The sequence below is a fragment of the Amphibalanus amphitrite genome, unplaced genomic scaffold, assembly GCF_019059575.1.
Source record: "Amphibalanus amphitrite isolate SeventyFive unplaced genomic scaffold, NRLGWU_Aamphi_draft 002062F_arrow, whole genome shotgun sequence".
Taxonomy (NCBI): domain Eukaryota; kingdom Metazoa; phylum Arthropoda; class Thecostraca; order Balanomorpha; family Balanidae; genus Amphibalanus; species Amphibalanus amphitrite.
Window position 1 is genome coordinate 3487 of NW_024883555.1, and position 27668 is coordinate 31154.

Sequence of the window (27668 nt, forward strand, 5' to 3'; positions counted from 1 at the left end):
TTGTTTTAATTTCGTAAGGTTTGTTCCTTCACTATGCTCCGTAAATCAGGCGAAAACTTCGTTACACTCATAATACACGAATAGAATATACGAACCACCTCATGCTTCGGCACTCGAGTTGAGTTGACCATGCCCAATGCCTACACAAAGAAAGGGAAAACGTCTCCGGCCCGCAGCCCCGAGACCAGGGCTCGCAGGAGACTCCTTAGTCCGGCTTTCCACGGGGGACTCATTAAATTTTGAAACCGGGTTGGGTTACTAAGGTCCGTCCGTGATACTAATGACCGCATCTCGCACCAGCCATAGTTCAGGGTTTCCGGGCCAAACCGGCGATCTAAACGGGTTAGCCTACGTCGGCTATCTATCAAGACGACACTCGTCTTCCACGCACGCAGGTCCTCTCGGGGACATCCTGCACTCGGCATCCATCATCGACTACCAGCACATAGGTGCCCAGAGCCCTATCTATCCGTGGCTGGTAGTTAAACTGTCGTCACAGACCTATTCGAAAGGACCAGAGCATGGCCGGAGCTACTCGACTGACTGCGGGTGGCCAGCACCGTCTGACTGCGATCACCCGACTCGAATACTCGGTATCTAATGTTTACCCCCGTCCTGCGGCATTACACGTTTCTTCGCGGGGCATTACTCATCCGGCGGCATACGATCCCTCGCTAGAACGCCTGGGGTCCTAACCACCTCCGAAACTATCTACGTCGCTCTTCAAATGACGTCCTGCGCCGCTCACTTGAGGGACCGATAGCGGACCTACCTAACGTTTTGAAACCGGGCTGGGTAACTAAGGTCCGTCCGTGATACTAATGACCGCATCTCGCTCCAGCCATAGCTCAGGGGTTCCGGGCCAACCCGGCGGCCTAAAATCTGCCCAGCCTCCGAGGCTGTCAATCCGAGACGAAACACCATCATCTCGCGGCGACCAACTCGCCGATACACATTCCAAGCGACGGCTCGCGTGACCTTATCACCACCCAGGGCTAACTCAATCGAGGCCTAACATTTAGTGGGGTCGATCCCTATTGATCATCATTTAGGAAATCCATTTTTCTATTGCATATTTTCCCTCCTCTTTCATCCCCTTCTCATCCCTTCCTTAACCCGCGCTTGGGCATTCGCTAGAGCCATGTACGCCTTCAAGGAACAAACTGATAATAAGGGCAATTATCTCACCTGCCCGTCATTCAATCAAAAACCCACAACTAGCACGACTGACTTCAAATACGGTATCCCAACAAAATAAGGCAAATATTTCAATCAGCAATGTTTCCCTTCCAATAAAAATTATCAGTAGGCAACTGCAACCCATGCCCTGTTCCCAATACCTAAAGTAAGTGCGAGAGTCGCGTTGGCAGGCATATCACTCACAGGGGAGCGACACGCGCATAGTCTTACGGCCTCGCTGTCCGAGTCAATTTCTGGTATTTCCTAGTCTCAAATGGGAATATGTGGATTCCTATTATCCACACGGCTTACAGGCAGAAATCAAGCTATCGTTTGACCCTTAAGTACGAAATATAATGGAAATGTAAAATGTATAGGTGCGATTTGATTAATAATTAAGATTTTAATTTTCCATTTAATGTTCACCATCGAACACGTATCATTGTCCATATCAATACTGAATAACTAATTTTAAACTAGCCTTTCAACTTAACTCAGTTGCTAAGCATGATCCTCTCTCATCTGGAAAACACCTTCTCGCGTGACGTCATCCACCTTTCACCATAAGGTTTTGGAGCGTTCGGTGGAGTTCGCGCAATGAAAATGCTGGTAACTGCCCGATCCGGGCCGACCGCCACTCACTTCAAGTCGGAGTCAGTCCGACCCCGTCTCTGCCCTTTGTTGACATCGCGAGGACCAGCAGACCGGACCATTAGTGGGCCAGGCCCGGCCGTCGCCGGCCGCGCACGGAACTGTCCACCGGCCGCGAGACTGTCCGCCGACCCCAGTTCATGTGTGTGTGCCCCTGCGTTTGGTTGCTATAAATATCTTCCACCGATCGCTCGTTGTTATCGGTGCTGAGAAGCGCGGGAGAGAGAGAGAGAGAGAGAGAGAGAGAGAGAGAGAGAGAGAGAGAGAGAGAGAGAGAGAGAGAGAGAGAGGGAGGGAGAGAGAGAGAGTCAGAGAGAGAGAGAGAGAGAGAGAGGGAGAGAGAGTCAGAGAGAGAGAGAGAGAGAGAGAGAGAGAGAGAGAGAGAGAGAGAGAGAGAGAGAGAGAGAGAGAGAGAGAGAGAGAGAGATAGAGAGAGAGAGAGGAGACCAATAGCCAACAGATCATAAACCAATAGTGCTTCATGCCGATTGATTGTCGCGACCGACCGGTTTATCACTCGCCGTTTTTATTTGGAACAACAAACGTATCTAATCGACTGCTAACAATTTTAAAGGATAATATAATTATTCAAATTTCCAACCGATCTTAATTCACTTTAATCTTGATCAAACATATTCGTACTAATTACCCATGACATTTAATGAAATTGAGTTATCACGATACTAGGAGGAGCTAATTAACCACAAATATAATATTGTTTTCAACATGTTCATCGTACATTAAATGCTACATCGGAACCTGTTTCGCTACTCTGTATCCCACATGAATCCACCCGTAGTCAGGGTGGTGACGTCATCAACCCGGCTCGGTGTCCAGCGGTCCGCACTCCTTTCACACCGCGCCGGCCGCCATTTGCGGGCGCCCCCGCGCCGAGCGGGCCGGCCGGCGACTGTGCGCCGCCGTCTGGCCGGAGCGTCCCCTCCCCCCTGCGTGTCCTTCCCCCACTACGCATTCCGAGGGGTGAATCGGCGCGGCGGCTGGCCGTGAAAACATGGGACCGGCAGCGCGGCCGCCGAGCGAGAGACGGTCACTGGGGCGCTGGGGCTCATTACTTGTCAGTGAGGAGCACTATCCTTTGTCGGCTGTTTGTGATCGCAATTGCTATCAGTTACCTAATTAAGTCATACGTCATAATCGTTCGTGGCATGAAAAGATAATTAAAATCGTATGCAAGAACAGCAACACAATGATAATTAGATGCACGCTAGCCGAAGTAAATAATTTAACATTTATACTCCTGTGAGAGAAAAGTACCGATGATCATTGTAACAGACAAGAGTCGTTTCCATTTCATTCAATTCTAGTTATTTCTACATAAATGGACAATAGCAGTTGACGTTAAGCTAAAGAAGAACAACAACAACAAAACATATTTATGCTTTCGGAAGCGAGGAATAATCACACTTTGGCGCGTTTAATTATTAAGCAACCCTTCAAGGACAAAATAATGAGTTTATCAGCCTGCGTGCCCAATTCTATGGTCGATTGCTAAGGATAAGAAATAAACAAAGATCTCATGCGTACAAAAAGCCGATGAATTGGTTTCGCTCTCAGTTACAGTATCGGGAATAGCTCGACCAAATGCTGAAAATTTCCTACTGAATATCGTCGTAAATGCTTACCAAAACTAGTGGAAACCTTAAATTCCTAACAAATGTTTCTCGATGAAGAAGCATTTAATAAAACAGTGCAAAGATATACCACCTAAATATGCAGTGTCAGATCCGTGTTTCGCTGTCGTACTCGCGGCTTCCCCGTGACATTCCTGGGTTTCTCGTCATATTGATCGATCATCAACACATCCTCATCAAAAATGTGTTTACATTTTACTACGCTATGTATTTACAATTAAAGGAACCAGACAGATTCAACGTTAAAAAATGTAATTCCTACGCGATAACTAGGACAGCTTGTCGTTAAAAGATATGTTCAGCGCGAAAAGCCAGACAGTTTCGCCGATTAAATTACCAACCTTTCCTTCATGATTCACAATATCCAAACATGGCTAGTGGCTACCCAATTATAAGCATTTATGAAATTATTGTGGTCGACAATTTACAGAATCAGACAGCAGATAGCGCAGCTTCCGTTGAATACACCCCCCCTTTTTGTTTAACATTTTAAACATCCTAAATAAATCCCCTAACTGTGCCCAGACCAATTATTAGAAGGAACCTTTTTTTTTAGAGAGAAACATCAGTGGGTCGGAACTGGGCAAAAGGACAGAAAGGTTAGCAGCCCAGCGCCCGACCAGATCCTGTCCAAACCTTGATCTGATGGTGAGGTTGCAGCTAGTCGGCTGATGTTGGCTGCTGAAGCTGTTGGTGACTCAAGGTTGCCGGCCATCGGGTCCTGCTGTCGCCGCTCGGTCCTCCTCTAGCCGCTGTTCTGACTCGTCCCCGGGTAGAACTGTGCTGTAGCGCCGTCCGGCCGACGGGCCGTGCGGCCGGTTAGGGCCGCCCGGGCCCAGCCGACGCCTTGGCCCGTCTCTGCTGAATCCTCAACCCTGACTGTACTGCAGGGCCGTCCGGCCACACGGGCCGACCGGCCCAGCCGGCCTCCTGCCGTCGATCGTCAACTCTCCGCTCCGACTCTGACTCCCAACTATCCTCTTCTCTCCCCCTGGCCTCGTTCTCCCTCGGCTCCCCAGTGCAGCTGCTCATGGCTGACAGAGGCGTCTTCAGGTACTGGTGTTCGTCCTGGTCTTCGCGTGGTTTCCTCCTTCTCCTCCTTCCTCCGCCTCTGCGCCCGGGTTGTTTTGACGGCCGGGTCCCCTCTCGCCCCGGCCGTACCCTTTTGGTCCGGCGTGGCCCGGGGGCTGTTTGCCGGCGCGGCGGTGCGGTGACGCCAGCGCCGGCGCCCAAACCCCGGTGCACACGCCGTCGTCGCCATGAGAGAATGTTGGAAAATTTGCGTTAAAAATGTAGCGCGTCAGCGTTACACAACTTTACCATTAATTTAAGACTTCGTGGAAATTTCTCAGGGAATATGTGCCTTTCGTCCGGTCAACATTGCTGGACAAAACAGTAAAATGCTGACTCACAGAGTAAATCCTTTTTTAGATGGCTGAGGTTTCCATGGCCCACCAGTAGGAAACTGGCCTCGGTTTCAGTGTAATGGCTCATGGGACCTCGGTAAAACTACACATAGACCTGAATATTTATGGTGTGTCCCAATTGCCGGCAGTAAATGTGCACATAACAGTCAACACCGCGTCCGCATGGCCTTGGGGATAAGTTAATGGCAGTGACCGACAAAGCCTAATTTTCCACATTTGGGTAATCGGGTAGGAATCCTGAGATACCTCGACATTACAAACAATTCCTGCTTCGTCATTGAGGAATCGGCATAATATAATTGCGGTAGGTTATATTAGGCGGTTATGGGAAGATTACAGCCATAAACATGTGTCACGCGACCCCTGAATAGTTTTGTAGCAATTGATAGCAATGTCGTCGTTAAAACTAGAAAGCACATGGAAAATATCTGACATAGAAAATCAGCAATCGAAAATATCGATTGCCGAGTGAATTTGTACCCAGCCCAGCATTTTCGGAGATGATGGAACGTTTCGCCGCCGCCTCCCTTAACCCTCGCCGGACCTATTGGTTTTCTACATACGCGCCGGCCGAGGGGGGGGGGGGCGGGTTCGACCCCCCCCTCGCCGTTTCGCCCCTGGTGGAGCTAGCGCGTCGCGGAAAAAACGAGCGTGTGCGCCGTTACGAGACGCAGAGATTGGTACCCGATTTTAAGGTCCTAGGTCAACCGGTGACCTCTGAGGTCAGGTCAAGTGCACCAAGGTACGGTTCAGTTTTTGGTGAATAACTTCGCAAAAAACGGCCGCAGAGCGCCGATTTTGGCAGCATCGTGTTCGTCTCGCTCAGGCGCATCGAATGATATACTTTTTGTCCGGGTCAGGTCAACTTGGGGTGTTGACCTCAGGTCAAGGTCAGGTCAGCACCCCCAGGTCACGAAGCTGGTCGAAAGAGGTCATGTCGCATATCATTCGATTCGGCAGGTCTTCCTGAGTCCATTGGTGGCTTTCCCGACTCGCTAGCTCAATTTGATCAAGAGTTATTGACGAAAAACTAATATGACCTTGATGACGTCATAAATGACGTCACGCAAGGTCAACATTGCAAAAGTGACGCATCTAACCTTGCAAGGAGTGCATAAAATCACGATTCTGTGTGCTTGAGATAGTTGGAGATCGTTCCCGGCGCCAGAACAGCAGTTTTCATTTTTCCCCATTGTCTTATAATGGTGAGGTCACGAAAATGACCTGACCTCATATGACCTTTAGGAAAAATCCGAGATATACAAGTTGTGGGACTCATAATGGATACTAGATCCTGCAAGTTTTATTTCCCTGTGACATCTCCTCTGGCAGTGAGGGCGTTGCGAAGTTGCGACATCTGAAGACCGTGCAGAGGTTCACTTATGACGTCATAGGTCAGTGACCTGACCTGACCCAAAAATGCGGTTGGTGTCAAAAGATGCGGCTTGGATCAAAGGTCAGGTATGCCAAGTTTCAGCTCTCTATCGCCAGCGTGTTCGGAGCTATCGCGAAAAAACCCTATGGGGGGGGGGGGGGCGGCACCCGCCCCCCCCCTCGGCCGGCGAGGGTTAAAGGGACCCTCCCACCTTAACATTAGATTTGAGTTGAGATAGCCAAAATGGGGTCCCTGGCTCACAATTACCGGTTTCGGCACTCACAACATCGAGAAATGCCTTAAAGCGGAAATATTGAATTTCAAAATTGCAGCATTTTGATTCAGAGGGGCTAATGCATAGGAATACCCCTCTGAATGTGTGACGTCAGCGCGGATATCTAACGATTTTTAAATGTTTGACTAAAACGTTTTGTAGCACGCGGTGGTATATGCTGCTTTGCGCGCAACAAATGCCGCACTTTCAAATAAAGTCGCTATAGGAACAGCGGAGATCCCAAAAAGTAAACAAAAGTAAAAGTCTAATATCTTGAAAACCGGTGAATATTTTTCGATGAAATTTGGTAGATATTCGTTTTTTGCTCTTTCTGGACCGAGCGACATCACTTTCATGCCAATTCATTTACTTTTTTGAAGGTGGGAGGGTCCCTTTAAGTAGGGCAGGGTGCGACAAGATCCGTTTGTGGATTTGGATGAGGATGCGTTGTGTATAACCGTACGTGGCAAGGCAAACCAAACCAAGCACGCTTTGTCACCAATCAAAAACAATAGACATGCACGCGCTGGTCAAAAACTGTAATAAAAAAGCATTAGGTATGACTGGTGTAACAAGACATGTAATGTAAAGGAACCGATGCGAATGGTTCAATCTCTGTTTCAGTGATATCTACGTTCGTCGTTCACTGATGTTTTTGAAGGTCTGTAGCGGGAGCGGAAGAGCGGGTCAACAGTCCAGGGCCACACGGAAATCGACAGCACCATCAGCAGCGTGGAAAATCTGCCAAAATAATATAAAGTGTACAGTTTTAGGGTCAAACTTAGCAAAAAACACCAATCATAATGCCATTGCGCTGTAATGCTTTGAGAAGCGAAACTTAGCATCGCAGAGTGATTTCCGCCGTGGGTCATAAAACGTCTACCTGACCAGTTTTATGAGCATCAATTGCCCGATATTTTTAACTTCATCAACTGCCGCATAATCGTTTAAGTTGCTTCGTGTTTTCCTCATCGCTGCTGAAAAACATCATTTTGCAACAAAAATTGCTGGATGGTGCATTTAACTCAGCAAAGCGAAGCGGCTCTCTCCGGCAATGTCAGGCTTAGCCCGTTAGGGCATCCCTGCCTAGAAATGTCAACTGACGACATGTAGAAGCGTTGGAGCACATCTGTCTGACTATTGCTGCACCTTGCCGTTGCAGTTGCGTCGTTCCACCATGCTGAAGCTGTGGTTTCTGATAGCCGCCACTGCCGCCCTGCGTCAAATCTCTGCGGCACCGGCGGACCTCACCGAGCAGACGTTCGACAACTCCAGGCGACCGCTGTACCTGCGCCTGCCGCCGTTCTACATCTGTCTGACGCCGCAGTCCGGGCCGCAGTCTGCGCCGCTGTCCGGGCCGCTGTCCGGGCCGCTGTCCGGGTCGCAGTCCGGGCCGCTGTCCAGCCGCCTACCGCCGCTGTCCGGCGCCGTACCGGACAGGCTGACCTGGCCGTGGCTTGGAGGTGTCCGGGAGCCGGTTGGAGGTGGGGAGCAGCAGCAGCAGCAGCAGCAGCAGCAGCAGCAGCAGCAGCAGCAGCAGCAGCAGCAGCAGCAGCAGCAACAGCAGCAGCAGCGATCGTACAACTCCAGTCCGGAGCAGCCCAATAGTGCGGTGCAGGTCCCGCACAGAGGAAAGAGAGAGGTAGGTACTTACAGATAATTGAATTGACATGTGTTTTTCGACCAAAACCGGCACAAATTATATGCCGATGGTAACCATTTAATGCGTAACAAATAAGGATGAAATATCGGCCAACCGATCAATCGCTTTGGTTTGCACGCTTAGCGACTATGCGTAGGTGCCTAAATTGGCAACGATTGTCCAATTAGAACGCTTCAAGTCGTTCAACCATGTGTCATCGATAATCGAAGAGCATAAATTAGGCATTCTTTGAGCTTGAGTAGGCATAGCCTAGAACTTTGGTAGCTTTGAATAGAAAGATACTAAACGGGATACATAATATGCATAGACGTGTGTAGAAATGAAAACTTTGAACTAGAGGTTCACCATGCGATTTTCCCCAATGACCCCGCTGACCTCTTGTAACATCTTCTCGTCTCCAGCCGGGCAGCTCGAACCTCTCCATCAACAACCCTCTACAGGTGCTCCGGCGCCGGGTCATGCTGGAGCTCGTCCGGCGCCACATGCAGCAACAGCAGACTAGGGTGAGGGACGGATGAGCATTCACATAGCCGATAGACGTACTCGTAGGCTTGTGTTAGGTGGTTATATTGAACTATCTCCAAACCTAGAGACTTTATACCTGTAGGTCGAGGATGTTGCCGCCTCGTTTTAACAATCACGTAACGCAGCGAATGATGCGTTCCAAATGCAGCCACTCTCACCAATGTCTTTTTAAATAAGCGAGTTTGAATTCTAACCCGCGAACAACATTCTAGCTCATTATAATGTAGATTGACTTGAATATCCTAGAGTCCATCATCAGTAGTACCTAAAGCAAACATGTTCTTGACAGATTAACGCCAACTCGGAGATTCTGCATAAGCTTGGTAAGAGGACGGCCGACCGGTACGTGGCCGACGAGCGCCAGTCTTCTGCAGACTTCATCCAAGTCAGGTGAGCGGATTTTGCTCGTTTCTATATCCTCATTAAAGGTTCGGATATGAATTCACGTAAACGACAATGTTCGTGATAATCCACTACACATTGTTCCGTTTTCATGTTTGTGACGATTGTGTGTTCCTTTCTCAGTGATGCGCTGCTCGACCGATGAAACGATAAAACGTTCGAGAGAAGTCGAAATCAGCCAACTGCAAAACTAGGTACGAATTCCAAAGGGCTTTGGTGCCGTTACAATCCACAAATACTATAAAGTCATCGATGAAGCCTACAATATAACACCAATGCGATAAGCATAACACCAAGTAACGACCAGACAAGGTCGATAACATAAAGCCGCTTGATCAGCTTCCAATAACGAGTTCGAAAGAAAATCAGGCCCCATTCACGTCTTTGACAAAATGCTTCCAGCTTGCCTGACCTGTCTTTCTCTTTCAGGTACATAAGATGATCTCAAACTACGCTTCAACACGAAGTAGCGTCGTCCGTAACATCGGCCAGCATCTTTCCGCCTCATGTCCTGGGATTGGAGAGGACGTCTATTTTTATCATATTGACGGCGTGCACAGTCTTCGGAGCGTGGCGGCCGGTTCGTCTGAGACCATCATTACAGCTGGACTGAGGGTCTTCCTGTCTGACAGTAGATAGAAGGGACAGCAGCCGTCCGACAGTCGACAGAAGAGAAAACAGCCGTCCCACAGCCTGTCAGAGAAGCGGCATTCCACCAGGAGCGACAGTCATGACAATCACCTCAGAACAGAACCGCATGTGTTGAATAGACTAAACATATTCGCGGCAGCGGCTGCTCGGACGTTTTTTTTTTTGCTTTGCCTCTGTCAAAACAAAATTACGTGGTATTTATGTTGGCTTGATAAGCAGTGTAACAAAAATGGCAATAACTATATACGACGTTCATATGAAATAGCTGTACAGTTTAGAGGTCTCTAAGCGAATGTTCACACAAATGGCTTTTTGGTTCGATGACACTAGAAAACAGGCTTGCATCCTTTCTAGGATATACAGTATACACTAGATAGAAACTCCTTCTAAAAGTGTCACACGAGTTGACTCCAGCCCGATTCCGCGTGTTGGGTCTCCCCGCAACCATCTGCTGTTAGCCTGAGACCGCTTGGTGTTCTCCGAAGTAGGTATCGAGTTCACAGTGTATCTGTTCCATCTTTGACTGTGTGCGATGTACTTGCGTACCTATTTATTGAGCGGCAGAGCGGACGTTACTGGCCTACGTTTTCTTCCGAGAACGTAGCGTTTAGAATAAACACTTATAAGTCACCTATGGGTGTTTATGTTCATGTTGGTGATATGCGTAACATGAATGGATGAGCATTATAGCTGACTTTGCATGTTGTGTCTTCCTTCACATTCAGGGTTGGATATTGTTGGCCATTTTAAGCGGAAAGGTAATTATGGAAACAAAAAATGCCTCAATTATCCAGACCAGATGTTCCATTTCCATTTCCATTACGTTCCATTATCCAGACCGAACCAGATTAAGTGCCAGATACACAAATTCAGGGTTCGCCTATCGAGAGAAAGCGGAAAAATAGGAAGCCTGAGGGAATGAAATAAACGTGCAAAACAAACCACGAATAACGCTTCAGCTCAAGTTCAGCCGATACTGCGGACCACAAATCAAATCAATTTAACAAGTAGCTCAATAATCTGTTTCTACGCATCACTACAGCAAAATGGCATTAATGGTCGCTCAATGTATTGCAAAAAGAGCTGTGCGTATTTCGCCCAGCTTCAAACAAAGAATCACACAAATATCATCGTACTTGCACACGCTGCCAGCAATGCGTCATTCAGTCTTCACACAAAGCCCATTATTTCTACTAAAATATTCACCAAGGTTTCCTGAATGTCTACGCAACCAACATACCTACAGCGAAACACATTCATTTTGTGGATATAACTGTCAAATGATATTTTCAATAAACCCTGTACAATATTAATGCATCGGTATAAAAAAACGAAACATCATCATGTTTTTGAAACCATTGAATTAAAACAATACAAGCCAATGCAAATGTGACATACGCAGGATATCCAGTAAGAAAGATAAGCCCAGCACATATTTCATATGTCAATAACAGATCTGCAAGTGTCAATGATTGTCAATCCTTCGGTCAGGAACCCGGCGAACTGCTCTGAAGCTGTGACCCGTGTCTTGTAGGCATCGCATTATGCACACTACATATGATACACTTTGAAATATCGGCTTCATTACGTTTCATACTCTCATTTTCGGATCGTAGGAGTCATGTGAAAAATCCTGGCAATCATTTTTGAGCCCATTCATCAAGCCATGCTTAGCAATATCAGGCAACATAGTTACTTTTCCTTATCAATGTGAATTTAAAGCATTTGCAATGCTTCTCAACGTACGATTTCGAAGAGGATCTGTCTGTTCAATGTGAATGTGCCGAGCACAGATCAACAGTTACCATCGTTGCATTAAATTAATAACTTTAAATATTGACTCAGCAGCTTAGACACCGATATGATCCCAGATTCAACGACAGTGCACAATTTCACCCTCATAGGAACGAGCAGTCACATCCACATTATGCGACAGCGCGCTGTAGCCCTTGCATTGATTCTGTGCACCGGCCATAGACCGTCAGCACTGAGCTCGTAACTGTCGGGCAGCCCCTGAGCGTCACAATAACGCTGTACGGGGTACCACATCACCCGGCCGCCCCAGTCATCCCCCACAGCGCGGGTGTCCCGTCTGTGTGCGCCCCGCATCAGTACCTACCCACTCACCCGGCCCACGCCGGCTCGTCCATCTCCCAAGCATCCCTCGGCGCGTCTCTCTAACCATCTGAGAAGCGTACGCGCCGACGTCCCAAGATAATCTCCCTCTGCATCAGGCAGCATGCGGGCGTCGGGCAAAGGGCGTCACCCCGACACGGCCGCTGGTAATGGCAGTTCATGTGCCGCAGTTACCTAACCGGCCTGGTCCGCCGCCGATGACAGTTCAACTGTCATCTAATGACAGTCACCTACCAGGCCCGGCCCGCTACCGAGGACAGTTCAACTGTCATCCTCAATCACCTACCCACCCAGCCCGCTGCCAATGACAGTGCAACTGTCATCCACAGACACTAGACAGTCTCCTACCCTCCTGACCCGGCCCACTGCCACTACTAACCCTGAAGGCCGTAATCAATGACAGTTCAACTGTCATCAACAGTCACCTACCCGCCAAGCCCGGCCCACTGCCACTACTAACCCCGACAGGCCACTGTCAGGGCGCCGCCTCTTTCTCCTCACTGATTGTGCTACTGTTGGCCTTCCAGGCCAGGTAGGTGTTCCAGAAGATGGCTATCGTCTGGACGAACAGCACCTGGTGGTGCAGCGGGATGAAGTAGAAGTTGACGAGCTGCGCCGCTGGCCACAACTGGAACAGAGGGCGGAGGTGTCAAAACACAGACCGTACCAGCAGGACCTGTGAGAGGGTCTCCTGCCAGCACATAACACTGCATGGGGAAGGGAGGGCAATTTGCTGTCAGTACACGATACAGCACAAATAATTTAAACATGAGGTTGCTCTGTCTTCAGCACGCAACACGACACAACAGAAACTGAGGGCCTTCTGCCGTGAGTGCACAACACATGAAAATGATAGGGGAGAGAATATGGCACCAGATCGCGGCGCAGTAGAGTAGAACAAAATTGATTACTCAACAAAACAGTGTTCCGCCGTCAGCGCACAACAAACCTCAGAAAACGTAAGGCTGCTCTGCTGTCGGCACGTTTCAGTACGACGGATAGAGAGCTATATCGTCCGCACCGGGGCGGGCGCGGTTACGAAAGGGAAAAGGGCTGCACATGGGAAAGCATCTTATGATGACGCCATCGATAACGGCATGTGCGCATTCAAAATGAAATACTGTACATGAATGAATTGAAAATTTTAACTGACTCCCTATTAATACAACAACACGATGTAACTAGAACTCATACGTTTCCGAATTTCCCACGAAGCAATTTAAACTTGTGGCAGAGTTTCCGAGGTGCGTTCTACTTCTTCATTGATTTATTACCTCTGTTGCTAGGAACCGGCCTGGATAATCGAATTTGGTCTACCCAATTCCGAAGTGGAATAATCGCTTAAAATATAATAATGCCAGCAGAAGGGATGAGTTACGACACTCACATGTGGTACACCTAAGATGGCTTATCCGGGACCCTTTGAGACCAGTTAGCACGTCTCGGATAAGTATGATGTTTGGCCGAGTATATATTTGTGTTCAAAGTAGCTGGCATTTGAGAAAGTAAAATTCATATGGACTGATGTAACCGGAACTGCGCTGGATATTTTAAATATCAAAAGGAATTATGACATTCAATTCACGTATGCAAGCCTTTATTGCTTGGTGATTCGAGAAGAAAACACGCATTCCACTTCATGTTCAAAGCCACAAAAAATGTAAGCGAGATGAGACTGATGAGACCGATGACCAACTACAGAGGCAGACGGACGGCAGTAACAACAAACGCCTGGTACAACACAAAGTGACGACCCCGCCACCACCTGAGGGCGCCTGGGACGCTGGGGAAGTTATCTCCGTTCGTGTAGAGCGTCGCCCCGGACCATGGTCGCGTGGAGCCCGCGCACAGCGTTCGGCTGAGCGTGGGAGAGACTCCCGCTGCCTGGTCCGGCCCACCAGACTCACCGAAAGCCGGACGCTGCTGCAACTCGGAGGGGCCACCGGGCTGCCACGCACCGGGGCCGCTGAGACGAGCGGCGGCACTACCTCGGCTGGGCCAGAAGTCCGACAAGGGATGAGCCTGCCGGAGACCGCACCAACAAAAGTCCGGCTGGAGTTACTGAACATTCAGTCGTTGTTACCGAAGCTGCCCGATATTACAGCAGATGCCAGCATCAGCGACGCAGATATACTCTGCTATACAGAAACAAACCTCAAGGCCCACACACCCGACCGACTTGTCAACATCCCGGGCTACAACATATACCGAGCCGACAGAAAGATCGGCAGGAAGAGGTCGGGAGGAGGCGTTGCAATTGCAGTGAAGGTGCCAATGCAGGTGCAGCGCCTTCACACTCGACCTCAACATGAACAGTCCCATGTCGAATCCATCTGGCTGAAAGTCAAAATCGACAAACGAAGAGCAACAATCATCGCTTGCGTATACCGGCCGCCGTCTACATCTGGCACTCAGATCGACAGAGATTACGACGACCTCGAACAACAAATACAGACGGTCATAAGCAAGCATGAAACATGCAGACTGGTGATCACGGGAGACTTTAACTCCGACCCGTTAACAAACCCAGGCGGGTTCAACAGACTAAAGGATCTACATCAAGTATCATCTCCAACTGCTGGTCAAAAAACCAACTTTCCATCGTAACGACACAAAATCAATTCTAGACAACATCTTGATATCGGACACCGGCTCAGAACATCACAGGGACGTCGAGTGGGACGTACGAGACTGCGGGTACACAGCCCACCATTTAAAAGTCATAGTGCAGTTTCAGGTCCGACGAATTCGAATGAAGCCCACGTACAGATTCGGCAGAAACTGGAAAGCACTCGACACAAACAGCCTGCTGAGGGACCTGGCGGACGTAGATTGGCACACAGTCGTCAGGCGAGCCGACACAATCGGAGACCAGTGGGATGCATTCAGCACGGCTGTTAACGGCATACTCGACCGGAATGTCCCAGTTAGGCGTTACCGAGTGCACAATCCTCGACCACCGCCCATCAGCGAAGACACCCGACAGCTGATAGAACGACGGAGAGACGCCAAAGCCACCAATGACGGAGAAGTGTACCGCCAGCTCAATGCAGAGGTCAAACGGGCGATACGCGCTGACTACCGCAGCAGCGTGGAGCAGCGAGTCGCCGAAGCTCCGCCAAATAGGATGTGGCAACAAATTCGGCCAGTTATCGCTTCCAGAAAGACGGCACCGACGGAACTAGAGAACCTCTCTGCTGAAGAACTAAATGCGTTCTTTACTAGTGTGGGTTCCTGTACTAGAGAATCTGTGGTGAAGGAGTTTGTACAGTCCGGTCGGGCGCCGCTCCACACCCGTCTGAATCGCGTCCACACTGATGTGTTGAATCTTATGCCGATTACTAGAGACGAGCTGCGAGCGGTTATTTACTCGATGCCGAATCGTGCAACATGTATCGAAGGTGACATACCGGTATCCGTTCTGAAGCAGAGTTTTGGCGTTATTGGACGAGTCCTGCTCCAGATTGTTAACTGCAGCCTGGTGTCAGAGACAGTGCCCGAGTCATGGAAACGAGCGTTGGTCATACCATTGTACAAAAAGGGGGACCCAGCGGATGCATCAAATTTTCGACCGGTTACAAACATACCAGTGATATGTAAAATCGTTGAAAAAATTGTACATCGGCAAGTAACCTCGTACCTTAGCAGAAACGGTTTATGTAGCGCAGATCAGCATGGATTTACTGAGAATCGGTCCACTAGTACTGCACTTTTAACTGTGACAGAGCACATTTTGCGCGGGATGGACAACTCGGAAATCACACTTTTGGCTTTGATTGATTTATCTAAGGGATTCGACGTGATTGACCATTGTACATTGCTTACAAAAATAGAGCAGCTCCAGATCAGTTCGGGATGGTTTAGAAGCTACCTGGAAGGTCATAAGCAACAGGTACGCTTGGGAAATGTGTTGTCGTCATCTAAAGACATAAATATTGGTACATTCCAGGGATCTTGTCTCGGCCCGTTGTTGTTTAATATTGCCACTCATGATTTAGCATTGCATCTACCAAATTCGGTCAACGGGTTTAAGGTTATAATGACCAGATTCGCTGACGATACACAAATCGGTGTCACGGGGCCCCGCACCCGTCTCGGAGAGCTACAAACTGCCCTTAGTCAGTTGCTCGAAATTATGGGCACCTGGTTCGCTCAGAATGGAATGAAAGTAAACGCAGCGAAAACTGAGATGATACTGATAGGTGATAGGCGTCAGCTGCAGTACGTAGGGGAAGGGCAAGTTAATGTGCAGTTTTTAGGCGAAACTTTACAGCCAGCCAAGTGTGTTCAAAACCTCGGTGTTAAAATGGACTGTAACTTGTCGTGGGAACCGCATGTCGAGCAAGTTGTCAGCAAATGTACCGGTATTTTAATAGGTCTAGCCAGCGCCCGCCACCTTCTTCCGCATCATCTCTTGCCTCGAATTGTTGATGCAATAGTTCTGTCACACGTGCGCTATTGCATTCAGGTTTATGGAAGTGCCAACGCTGGGCGAATTGCCAAGTTGCAAAAAGTTATAAATTTCGCAGCAAGAGTAGTATCAGGAAGACGAAAATATGACCACATTTCTGATTGTATCGATTCATTGGGCTGGCTACCGGCCCAAAAGCTCGTCAATTACTCGGACCTGTGCCTTCTGCACAAGATCTGGGGAACAGGACAGCCGGATTCAATAGCCCAGTACCTCCACACTAATCGCGACAGAACGTTACGTGACACGCGCACATCGAACTATCTTAGCTTGCCACGTGTAAAAACGAATCATGGAAAGCGTACTTTTATTTACCGATCTGTTACACTGTACAATAAGCTTGTTATAGCCGAGGGTGCAGACAGACTTACGCTGAGCCAATTCAAAAAGCACCTAAAGCTTTCTAGATTACAATGATCATAGCTCGGAGAAGGTGATTTTTAGCTGTTTTATCAGGTGTCGCAGTATTTGATTTTAAAAGTGTTATGTGTTGTTCGTTATGAAGTGTTTACTGACAACGACCAGGGAATAGCCCATTTTATGCGGATCTGGTTTGCTACTGTGACAATAAACAATAAACAATAAGCGAAACGAAAACATTAAACGACTATACACGAGCCGAGAGAAAATGTCTAGGTCGTAGATGTTTTGAACAATGAACATACATTACGGAATTAAACTGTTTGATTTAATTTAATGCAAGCGACAGTAACATAGCAATGGCTGTAAATGACAAATTACATCCACCGTGACAGAGGTGACAGAAATTAAACACACGAAAAGCTTAACCAACAAATGACTTGGCTGGAACTGACTTGTTGCGAAGTTCATAGTTACAGTGCTTTTAGTCATTCCGAGAACGTAAAACGGAACAACGTCAGTTAACGATTGCCACATATTCTGTGGAAACCAGGGATGCGGAGCCGGAGCCGGAGTCGGAGCCGGAGCCGCCGGAGCCGACATATTTTGCCCGGAGCCGGAGCCGGAGCCGGAGCCGTGAAACAATATAGCCCGGAGCCGGAGCCGGAGCCGGAGCCGCCAAAAAAGGGGGCGACTCCGGCTCCTTTTTATTTTCTGAAGAGGAAAAAAAATAATTGACCTAGTTCGGTTTGACAGTACAAGGCAGTAAAACATATGGTACTTTACTTACGTCATGGGCCATCAAGTGAATGAAAAAAAGCCGAATATCCCCAGTATCCCACAGTACCTACGCAATCAACTTCTTGTCTGCTCCTCCCTCCCCCCACGTCTACTGCATCCCCAGAACATGAGGACCGGTCATCAGGTGACGGCCATTGTTTTCAAGCCAGTGGCAGTGGACTGCGACTCCCAGCACCGTCTCTTCCCCTCCCCCCCCCCACTCCCACCCCCCAATGCAGCCGAGACTGGTGTCAGTTTACGATGGTTCAGTGAACTCCAATTCGCGGCGACTGCGTTTCCAATGCCATCGCTTCCTAGTCCTTTGTTCTGCCAGTTCTCTCCGAGGTGCGTTTGCGCGGGGACGCGGTGAGCCGGTCATGGCAAAGAGTAACGCGTATAACCAATCCAATTTTTCTTCCACTCGTATTTAATTGATTGCATAGGGGATGTACTGAGTCGGAGCCGGAGCCGCCGGAGCCGGAGCCGCCGGAGCCGGACCATTTTACTCGGAGCCGGAGCCGGAGCCGGAGCCGCCACAACATTTCACCCGGAGCCGGAGCCGGAGCCGGAGTCGATTTTTTCCTCCGGAGCCGGAGCCGGAGCCGGAGCCGTCTGAAATTTCCACGGCTCCGCATCCCTGGTGGAAACAATCCTTTGAATCATGACGTCGGAAAACCATTTCCAGTTAAGAAAACTAACTCATAATGCAATATAGCTAAATCCATTTAATTACACTATAGTCTTAATTCACCTGATCAAAGCTCCGTTCACCGTTTCTCCGAACAAGAGTGCAAGTAACGCGGTTCAAATCTGCATTGTGCATTGTGCATGTTCAGTCATTCCTTTAGCAGCTTTGGCTAGGTGACCTATTCGACACGGTTTAAGTGGCAGCCGATGAGACACTTTGTACCTAAGTTTGCCATCAACAGCCCTCGACATTAACCCATCAGTGGGCTCGATCCTCGAGAAGCATCTCCGCTAAAGACGGACGTCTATTCAGAGAGTAATCACGGCAGTCCTAACTGGTAAGGGCACCCCTGGGGGTGTTCAAACGGACGACCGGACCGAGTGCACCTCAGTCTCAGCTCTGGCGGCGAACAAGTTGAGCTGAGTGGGACGGACTCGAGCAACGTCCTGCACAGAGATTGCATGGAGACAGAGCTCAAGAATAGGTATTCTGACACGTACACGCGCCGTTATAAAAACTTAATAAAATTCATATTTTTTTCGACCACCCGCAAAATATGCGACAGCTATCACTGAAGTGATCAACCGCTGTGCCAGACCCTATACACTCTAAACGCACAATGGGCAGTTAGATACCGTCCCGCATTTAGGGGATTAAAAAACGACGAGGCGTTTCGTGCTACGAATGGACGCAGCTTTCACGTGTAAGAAAATGCACGTAAATGGACCAAAATGCGTGACACGGCGACCAAAACGGTCGACGTCCCGTTGGTATTGTCTTCGGAAGACTTACGACACCAGTCACGCAGGTCAAGTTTATGCATCTTAGTTTGTTTCTTTGGTTTGAGAGAGCATTCCTTTTACGGCCGAAGTGGGCGGAATGCTAAAATCCGGTCGAGTATAGGACGCACACGCAGAGGAAGCCAGTTCAGCGGTCCGTGCGCGACGATGCATCAGTCGCTAGGCCAGTCCCTCTGGTAAGGAAGACCCGCATCGAGCACCGATGCAGCCAGCCGTGGCCGTCTCTCAGTCACATCACGGAACCACTGACATTTCCGTTAGAGATGCCCTTTTTGAACCCGCGAACCCGCTTTCTGCGGGTTTTCAAAACCCGCAGGGTTTTTGGCGGGTTTGAGAAGCAAAACTTGTCGTGTGGCGGGTATTTGGCGGTCAGACTTAAGAACCTATAATTTTTTTTTATTTTTTTTTTTAGATGCAAAACACAATGCCAAGTGCATTTGCTCAGGTTAACAATACAACATTCATCAAAACAACTTTTAAAACAGAACCAAATATAAAAATATATCAAGGAAGCACATTTCAAATGCAAAACTGAAAACAACCAGCAATAGCATCCACAGTCTGGCAATGACCAAACCAGGGTACAAGCAATAAACTACTAAGCATAAATAAATGCTGATGAAAGCATTCCATAAAACATAAAAGACCCTGAAAGCAAACTTATAGGAAGCTGAACTGAAGTCTATGTGCACTGTGCAGTGTGCACTAGATATACATTATGGAAGAACCCAGACTTAAATGAGATGTTGAAAATCAGAGCAAATGCCACATGTTACTTTATTTGCGTCTGGTCGGCATAAAAAAGAGCTATCAGCTAAACAAAATTTGATGCAAATTCATTGATTACCTATCCTACTCTATGTTCTGTTCCACCCTATATTACGAAAATAACACACCAATCACCCTTACAAAAAATCAAAATATAGACTGGCCGGCCCAAACATAACGCAATACAATACTGGCGCACTTCCGACATTCTGACAAGGATGGGCATTTGACTGCGTCAATTTTGGTCTCTGAGGTGAAGGAAAGCTGTCATTGATGACGCAATAATTTTCAATCAGTTTTTCTGTCTTGGTTTTTGAATGCCTCAAAATAGCAGTTATACATGTTACAAAACCACGTAGCTGGTCGCATTTATTTCTTTTGTCTTTTTACGTCCTTATCATTTGTATGCCGACAGATGACCAGCCGGAGAGCATTACCAAGACCATCTATAAAATCATTACATTTAATTTAGTATTTACTGTCTCTTTATTTCTAAACCGGTGATTAACCTCTAAATTGTAAAATTTTAGCTGTTGTGTAAAATAATTTAATCAGAATGGCACATGAATATGCATTATACAACAGTGTTTTCGCAACAAGTTCGACTAACTACGGCCGCAATAATTTAGTCGCTGTAACATTCCTTCATCAGCTGTTGGTGACGCTTCTGACGCATGTTTCCAGAAATGCGTGGTTCATTGGTGGTTAGTTGCAAGGCCATATATGTTATTATAGTTGGTTTTTGCTGGGATTTTGCATGATTTGTTTTATGTGTAGATCGACTGGATACTCATTATTCACTGTGTCACTATTTATTTTTAACTGGAAATCGCATATCTTTTTATATCAACATTCATTTTGATAACAATATCATTCCAGAGGCCTAACATTGAGAGGGAGCCAGAGTGAAATTTTGATCCTCAGCCAATGCTGAAGGGTAAGGTGAGAGAAAGATTTTACTGAACTCTTCAGAAAGGAATTTCAAATGTATTGATGCATTATTCATTTTCCACTATCCAGTGTGCACTTCCTGAGGACTTAGCATAGCAATTTCAAGTCCTTACTATTTGTTTGGCTGTCTTTTTCTGCACAGCAATGAAGCAAGTAAGGTTTATATAGCTCTAGCATTGACTCAGCTGTATTTTTTTCTTGCAAAAGTATGTTTTTAAGATTGCGGGTTTTTTGCGGGTTCGGCTCAGACAAAATCAGCTTGCGGGTAGTTGTGGTTGGGCAAGGGGTAGCTGCGGGGCGGGGCGGGTAATGAAATTGCAAATTTGGGGCATCTCTAATTTCCGTAATCCGAGAACGGCCAGCGGGAAGCCGCAAACAATCGACATTTTATTTCGTTAGTGACCCAATCTATTCCCTTACGGCATGCCTCTTCTTGGATCTAGTCTATCAATGCCAATTGTATATCAATACTCTGCGTTTGTTACCCACGTTCGCGACCGTAATAAGTAGCGTCGCAGTGAAAGAAAAATCACGCAGGCATTTGTTTGCGTACCATGTGACGGTCGACGTAATAAAGTCCACACAAAAGTCATCGGAGAAGGGAACTCCCACCACTCCGTAAATTACGAAGGTACTTTTTGGGATCGCCTACAAAAATTACATAAGACCAGCGCAAAAAAAAAACTCGTAGTACACTTCAAGCTAGCCGGAAACCATTTCATGATAATCGCTAAACAATTTTTTTCAAAGGCATTTATTCTAACGAAAAGTATGACTACAGCGTTGCATCGCTAAACGCCTACAGAGGCGCCAGTGAAGACTGGTGGGCCACCTCACCTTCCAGTTGTTGAACAGGATGTCGCTATACTCCTGCTTCATCTTCAGCTTGATCTGCGACCAGTTGCGGCCCTGCATTGCGCCCAGCACCACCAGGAAGTTACCGAGGAAGATGGGAGCGAACACGCCCTGGTCGAGCGCCACCTTCCTGATGACTATTCGCGCCCCGCGACTGCCCACGTAGCGATCGAGGGCGCCGTACCACAGCCGCAGGCCGGGACCCTGCGGAGGGAGGGACGGAGAGGGTCACACACGGCACAGTCGGGTGTCGGGACCCTGCCGAGGAGGGACGGAAAGGGTCATACACGGCACAGTCGGGACACTGCGGAGGGAGGGACGGAAAGGGACACAGAAGGCACAGTCGGGGCACTGCTGAGGAGGGACGGAGAGGGTCACACGGCACAGTCGGGACACTGCTGAGGGAGGGACGGAAAAGGTCAAACACGGCACAGCCGCAGGCCGGGACCCTGCCGAGAAGGGACAGAAAGCGTCACAGACGGCACTGCAGAGGGCGAGGCACGGGAAAGGTAAAACAACCGCACACGCAGCAGCATGACCGCAGATGGGTACCCAAAAATGGGGAAATGGGCATGGGGATGGGGCTCGGGGACAAGGCACAGCCAGAAACTCCGCGAGAAAGACTGAGATGAGACAGACATGGGTCTAATAAATACAAAACACAGATACCAGCAAAGTTACCAGTTGATCAGATCTTCGTCTATTTACTAGTTAGATTAACGGGTCCAAGGCGAAAAGGTCATAAGTAACAAAGTGATTCGTCAAGGTCACCTCCAAATTATGTTAAAATATAAAACTGCAACCGCCTCACAATAACGACAAGTGTGGCAGCAACGGAAGCGTAACGGTGTAACGACAAATGTACCGGAGTAGACGGGTTCGAACTTACGACCACCACCGCCTTCCTCAGCGACCACTTTCAGCCGAGCCGGCACCCTGACGGAGCGGAGCGGTATTCCGACCCCGGCGGCAGTAACCATACCCGTCGTATGTCCCAGCACCGCCCGCCCAGCGACTCACAGAGGACCTGCCACTCAAGTTTACGCTCGCCGGTAAGCAGTGAAAGCGTAAGGTGCTCTCGGATCGAGCTAAAGTGCTCTCTGGTTAGGCGACATAAGCCCACAGTAATGCTGCTTCGCATACTTTCAACACAAATAAACAAGATCCTTGATATAGGCAGCGGAAAAGCCGTCACAATATAAGTTCATTAATGTGTCAAAATAATAGTTTTATTCTTTTCTGGAATTAATTAATTAGAATCGTTTCAGAGCATTTAAAGGAAATAGTTCACTTTTTAACATGGGTTTTGAACTGGAATAGCAGTTCCGTAGCCTGGGCTGAGACGAGCATAAATCAGGAGCTTTTACAGCCCAACGATCACCCTAGGCAAAGATATTCTATTTCTCGTCCCGAAAAAGGTGTCTTGCGTTGAGGATGTGTGCCTTGCATATATTCCAATCCAGTATGAAAAGAGCATGGGTACCGAAAATTCTTCAGAAACTAGAGAAATTATCTACGAGCACTCTAGAGAAATTCTCGTACTGATCAATAAGGACATTCAGCAGCAGCAGATCGCCCAAATGCCGGTGGCCGCGATAATTTCTCTAGTTTCTGAAGAATTTTCGGAACCCATGCTCTTTTCATACTGGATCGCCTGTGCCTTACAGAAACTGAAAAGTTCTTCTTATATCAAAATATAGAAAATAATCTTTTGTTATAAATAGGTTCTTTGCTGCTGCTGCTGCGGTTATTCTTTGCTGATCATTTTGAACATAAAAAATCATAAATCCATTGAAAAAAAAATAATTTCGTGAAAGTGAACTATTTCCTTTAAACCGGAATTAACTTATAGAAGACTTATAGAAGAAAAAGTTTGCAAAATTCGGTGCTATCACGCCATATGGATGCAAAAATAATATAAAATGAAGGAAATGAGCCATAAAATTTCATAAATGATTCTTGAGGCATTAGCAATTTTTCCGGAGTGACGAGAGCAGTCGAATCAAGGCCAAGTAACCAGACCGAGAATCCAGGGCAGGCCGTGCAGCTGGGTGGCCGCCGCGCAGATAGGGCCGACCATTGTTTTCTGATGTGGGCCGGAGCGGTGGCACGTGTGTAATTGGCCTGAGGGCGGCCCGGTGTTTTAGTGAGTGCCATTGCTCACGGACTCTGGCGCAGACCGCCGCCAGTGGCGAACTCGGCGCAGTGACAAACGGTGGCGCATTACGGCCGGCGCCGCACTGAGCGGTCCGGTGCTCAAAATACGGACCACTGCAGTGCTCGCCGGGCTGCCTCTAAACCTCAGAATAAAACACGGCACACTACCTACGCCTCAGCGTTATAAAGCAACGCAGCCTCAATGAGAAATTCTGGTTCAATTTAGCTAAAAGCAGAGGAACCATCTAAGAAGAGCACTAACAAAGCAAAATTTTACAACAGGCAGCAATGCATCACACACGACGTTGCTTCGTCGCCAAACAGCATCAAGGAAAGATTGAACGCCATCTCCGGCACCTGCTTTCGCAGTCTAGCCATAGCTCACCGAACGTGAATATGAACGCTAGCGCCATTATGCGACGCATGCGCCATAACATAACACCGCATATTCCGAATTTATCACAATTGAACCCATTCCATGCGGTCGTATTTTGACTGGATGCAACGTTACCGGCTAATTCTTTGCTTTAATATTTACCTGGCCCAAAGTTGACCGCACCTCACTGTGTACATATTTCATCAACACAGCTTACAGGGGATGGGGACTATTTTGCCATCTGACCCTGACACCTGTTTTTCGAATAGTTTCAAAAGTTAACCCGCGCCCAGATGGGGTCTGCCGAGCAACGCGGTCTGATGGGGGGGGGGGGGCCATTTTGGCCCCCCCCCCTCAGATCTCGAGAACCACGCAACATAGCGACAAGCGGTAAACGGTGTTGGATAGCCCCAGCGGGGAACTACCTTGTGACCCAGTTTCATTGACCTCGGTCAAACCGATGACGTCACAGGTCAGGTCAAAGGTCGAAGTTTCACCGTTTACAGGCATTTCAAGAAATGCGTTGTAAAATCGAGTAAAATGCATTTCATTGAAAATCATCGATGGAGAAATGTTCTTCAAACGCATATATTGCTATTTGAGGTCACTGATACCAGGTCAGGTCACAGAGGTCAGGTCACTGGGGGGGTCACAATATGAAAGTGTCGTGTGATACATGTTTTATGGTCCATTTTACATGACAAATGCGATTATGTGGGTCAGACAGACTTCAGGGCCAGCTTAGGTCACGTTTTGGTCAAGGTCAGGTCAAGGTCAGGTCAAGGTCAGGTCAAATTAGGTCAAATTTCAAAATTGATATTTTTGCATAAAATGGGTATCGATTCGATGCAGCTCGTCACGGGGAGTTCAATGGTGGTCTCCGTTTTGCGCTACGAGGTCTAGAATTGCTAAAAATTGAGTTCAAAAATTTGACGACATCAATTTTTAACAGTTTTTTCGCTATAACTTGGCCAAAAAAAGAGGTATCGATCTAAAATTTGGTATGTATATCGAAGAGCGCAGGGACTATCACATATATTCCGGTTTTTTCGAAATTCGAAAATTTTTTGGAAAATTTTTGAGTTTTTCTAAAAAAAATCATTTTTTTATTTTTGGGGGTCAAAATCCCAAAATTTCGAAAATCCGAGATAGCAGTTTTGTAGCGCCGTCTTTTCTCTACACAACCACATAAAGAACTTTAAAATTGCTTGTTAACTGTAGAATTGGTGAGCGTTTCAAGATGTCATGTTTTTTGCTCATTTTTGCTCGAACATGACCTCAGTTTGACCTCAATAACTCCTGACCTGAGGTGACCTGTGACTTGAAATTTTGTGTGAAGGTGTCAAATTGATGCCCGGTAAGGTACCCAAAATTTGCAGCGCCGCCGTTTTCTCGCTATTTAAGAAAAACCACAGGGGGGGGGGCAAAATGGCCCCCCCATCAGGGCGCGGGTTAAGTGACGTCTGTCGGCCAAGGCAAATTATTGGATAGAAAACTATCTTAGTTGATCAAGGTGTTAGCTAGCTATGACCTTTAACATACCGTCAAATTAAAATGACTGATGTTTAGAATCGCAGTGTATCAATTGTTGCAGAATGCCGATTCCAGATAGCTCATATTGATTTACAATACATATCTTTGCATTGTTCGCAAGCGGAAGTTAAATTAACTCACACCTTGAATAATTTAGTCACCTTCAAAATTTATAGCATGTAGGTAAGTTCCGAAATGTTCTTAAGTTCAGAAGTTTGACGTCAACTTTTACCAGTTTTTGCGTCATTCGGTGCGGTCGTTTTAAAGTCTCGCGTTTGCACTACTCAATCGGCAACAAGTAAGGCGTACTCGGCGCGAGACTTTAGAAGGCAGAGAACACACCAGCTTCTGAAAACCATTAGACAAAAACGTTGGACACCCAGTCGGCAATTTTCCACCTGGGAAACAGCAGCGCTCTGCCAGAGTCGTGACCCCATCTCGCTGCCGGCCGGCGGACTCGTCCCTGAGGTCCGGTCACATTACACCGACGGTGATTGCCCATGGTGGTGATTATACACAGCAGCCGCACCTCATATCATGTGCGGGCTCCAATTATAGCGCGGTAGAAGCTGGCTGACGGATGCTCACCCACTGCCGGTCATAACGGTCTATAAGCCATATACCACATTCCTTGTGGAAGCTGACCACAAATAGAGCATACGTCACTTCCCGAGTCGCCATTAACAACAAAGGATGGCGAGAGAAGCGGGCTCCGGGCTGGTAATAGATGGATAGCTTAGGACTCTGCAGAATTATTGTAAAGGATATCAATTAAAAAAAATTAAAATAACGAAACCGTATTTCAGACTCGCACAACAGGATCCCTCGCTAAATGCTAAAAGATAACACGTATAGGATTAGCTAGAAAGCACATGGCATAAATTATGAAACCTTATATTTAATGGGACAGCAGTTAAAACAAATTAAAGGCGCGAGACAGTGAGTTTCTATGTAGTCTATCACCAACAAGCTTCAAAGGTAGCTTCAGGTCACCGGATACCCGGAGCAAAACAGAGCATGCTGTTGTAGGTATGGTGTTGTGAAAGAATTGTGAAAAGATGTGAAACATGGGGAACTTGAGAAAAAAGTCGCCGATTACGTCATGCTGCTGGTTGATAATAAACCAAGAGTGCCTGGTATCTTGGGAAGTAATAATGATCCAGTATCAGAGTTAATGGTCCGGTTTCAGAAAATGTTGGCTACGCAACAAAGCCTTCTCGGTACCACCCCAATCTTCCATCGTTTTGAGAGACACCATTAACATATTTTGTATCAAAACTGCGACGGTAAATAAGGTAAATAAGGAAGAAAGGTAAATAAGAAATAAGGCAACCTGCGGAATAAGAATCACGAGAACATCGCGCTACCTTGGCAACTGCCACGACACACACCGTATCCGGGAAGGCTAAAGATGCTGGGCGCTAGAATTGCAATTGCAAAGACTCTACCTCTTGCATACTGTGCGTTAACACTAGAACAGTAAGACAAAAAGTCGCATAATACTCAATGCAGACAGAATGCGTCGACGAAAATTGTCATTGATATCTGAGATTAATTGACAGACATCAATGCACACCTGACATTCATACGGTGGAAATTGCACATAAAAGCACACCCAATTCGGTAATTCGGCTGATTCGTAATGGAGGCACAGTGAGATAGCTACACGCAAGGCAGCTAGCCTGGTAGCGACTGCTTTTGGGGCGCGTGCACTGTGCTCCAATTCGATAACAAGTTCTATCAGGTTATGGACCGATGGATCGTCGTAGCGCTGATGTTATTATGTGTGTCGCACTGGGCCAGGTTATGGCGCCGGCGTCGGCAAAACGACCCAAGAATCTGTGACCGGTGCGACGATGATGTTTGGGCCTCAAGGGCGGCCGGACTTTTACGGACTAGTGTGTGCTGTGTTGTGTGATCTAGTCCGGCAACGTGCGTTGTAATCTGAATGGTGAGGCCAGGGTATATTGAGTGAAGGTGAGGCCACCTGTGTG

The 27668-nt window shown here is 47.6% G+C and overlaps 2 protein-coding genes across 2 annotated transcripts in view; one reads left to right on the forward strand and one right to left on the reverse strand.

Annotated features, from left to right (window-relative positions):
* The first annotated feature begins 7724 nt into the window (after positions 1-7724).
* LOC122376238 (probable serine/threonine-protein kinase tsuA) lies at positions 7725-10498 on the forward strand. The gene is made up of 5 exons (XM_043356026.1): positions 7725-8200; positions 8623-8724; positions 9036-9136; positions 9272-9342; positions 9578-10498. Exons 1-4 carry the CDS (start codon positions 7736-7738, stop codon positions 9291-9293), a joined length of 690 nt encoding a protein of 229 aa, XP_043211961.1. The 5' UTR covers positions 7725-7735; the 3' UTR covers positions 9294-9342; positions 9578-10498.
* A 353-nt stretch (positions 10499-10851) lies between these two features.
* LOC122376240 (protein Mpv17-like) overlaps positions 10852-27668 on the reverse strand; it is a 44054-nt gene continuing 27237 nt past the window's right edge. Inside the window, exons 4-5 of the mRNA XM_043356027.1 lie at positions 21591-21812; positions 10852-12563 (exon numbers count right to left, since the gene is read on the reverse strand). Of these exons, the coding sequence (XP_043211962.1) occupies positions 12411-12563; positions 21591-21812 (375 nt within the window). The 3' untranslated portion in view covers positions 10852-12410. The remainder of the gene's footprint in view (positions 12564-21590; positions 21813-27668) is intronic.

What these genes read in the sequence shown, in the direction of transcription:
- LOC122376238 (XM_043356026.1), top strand. Translation starts at nt 7,736, where the DNA reads ATGCTGAAGCTGTGGTTTCTGATAGCCGCCACTGCCGCCCTGCGTCAA. An exon ending in TGCAGCAACAGCAGACTAGG is followed by an intron (nt 8,725 to 9,035) that starts GTGAGGGACGGA and finishes TGTTCTTGACAG; the next exon opens with ATTAACGCCAACTCGGAGAT. An exon ending in GCAGACTTCATCCAAGTCAG is followed by an intron (nt 9,137 to 9,271) that starts GTGAGCGGATTT and finishes TTCCTTTCTCAG; the next exon opens with TGATGCGCTGCTCGACCGAT.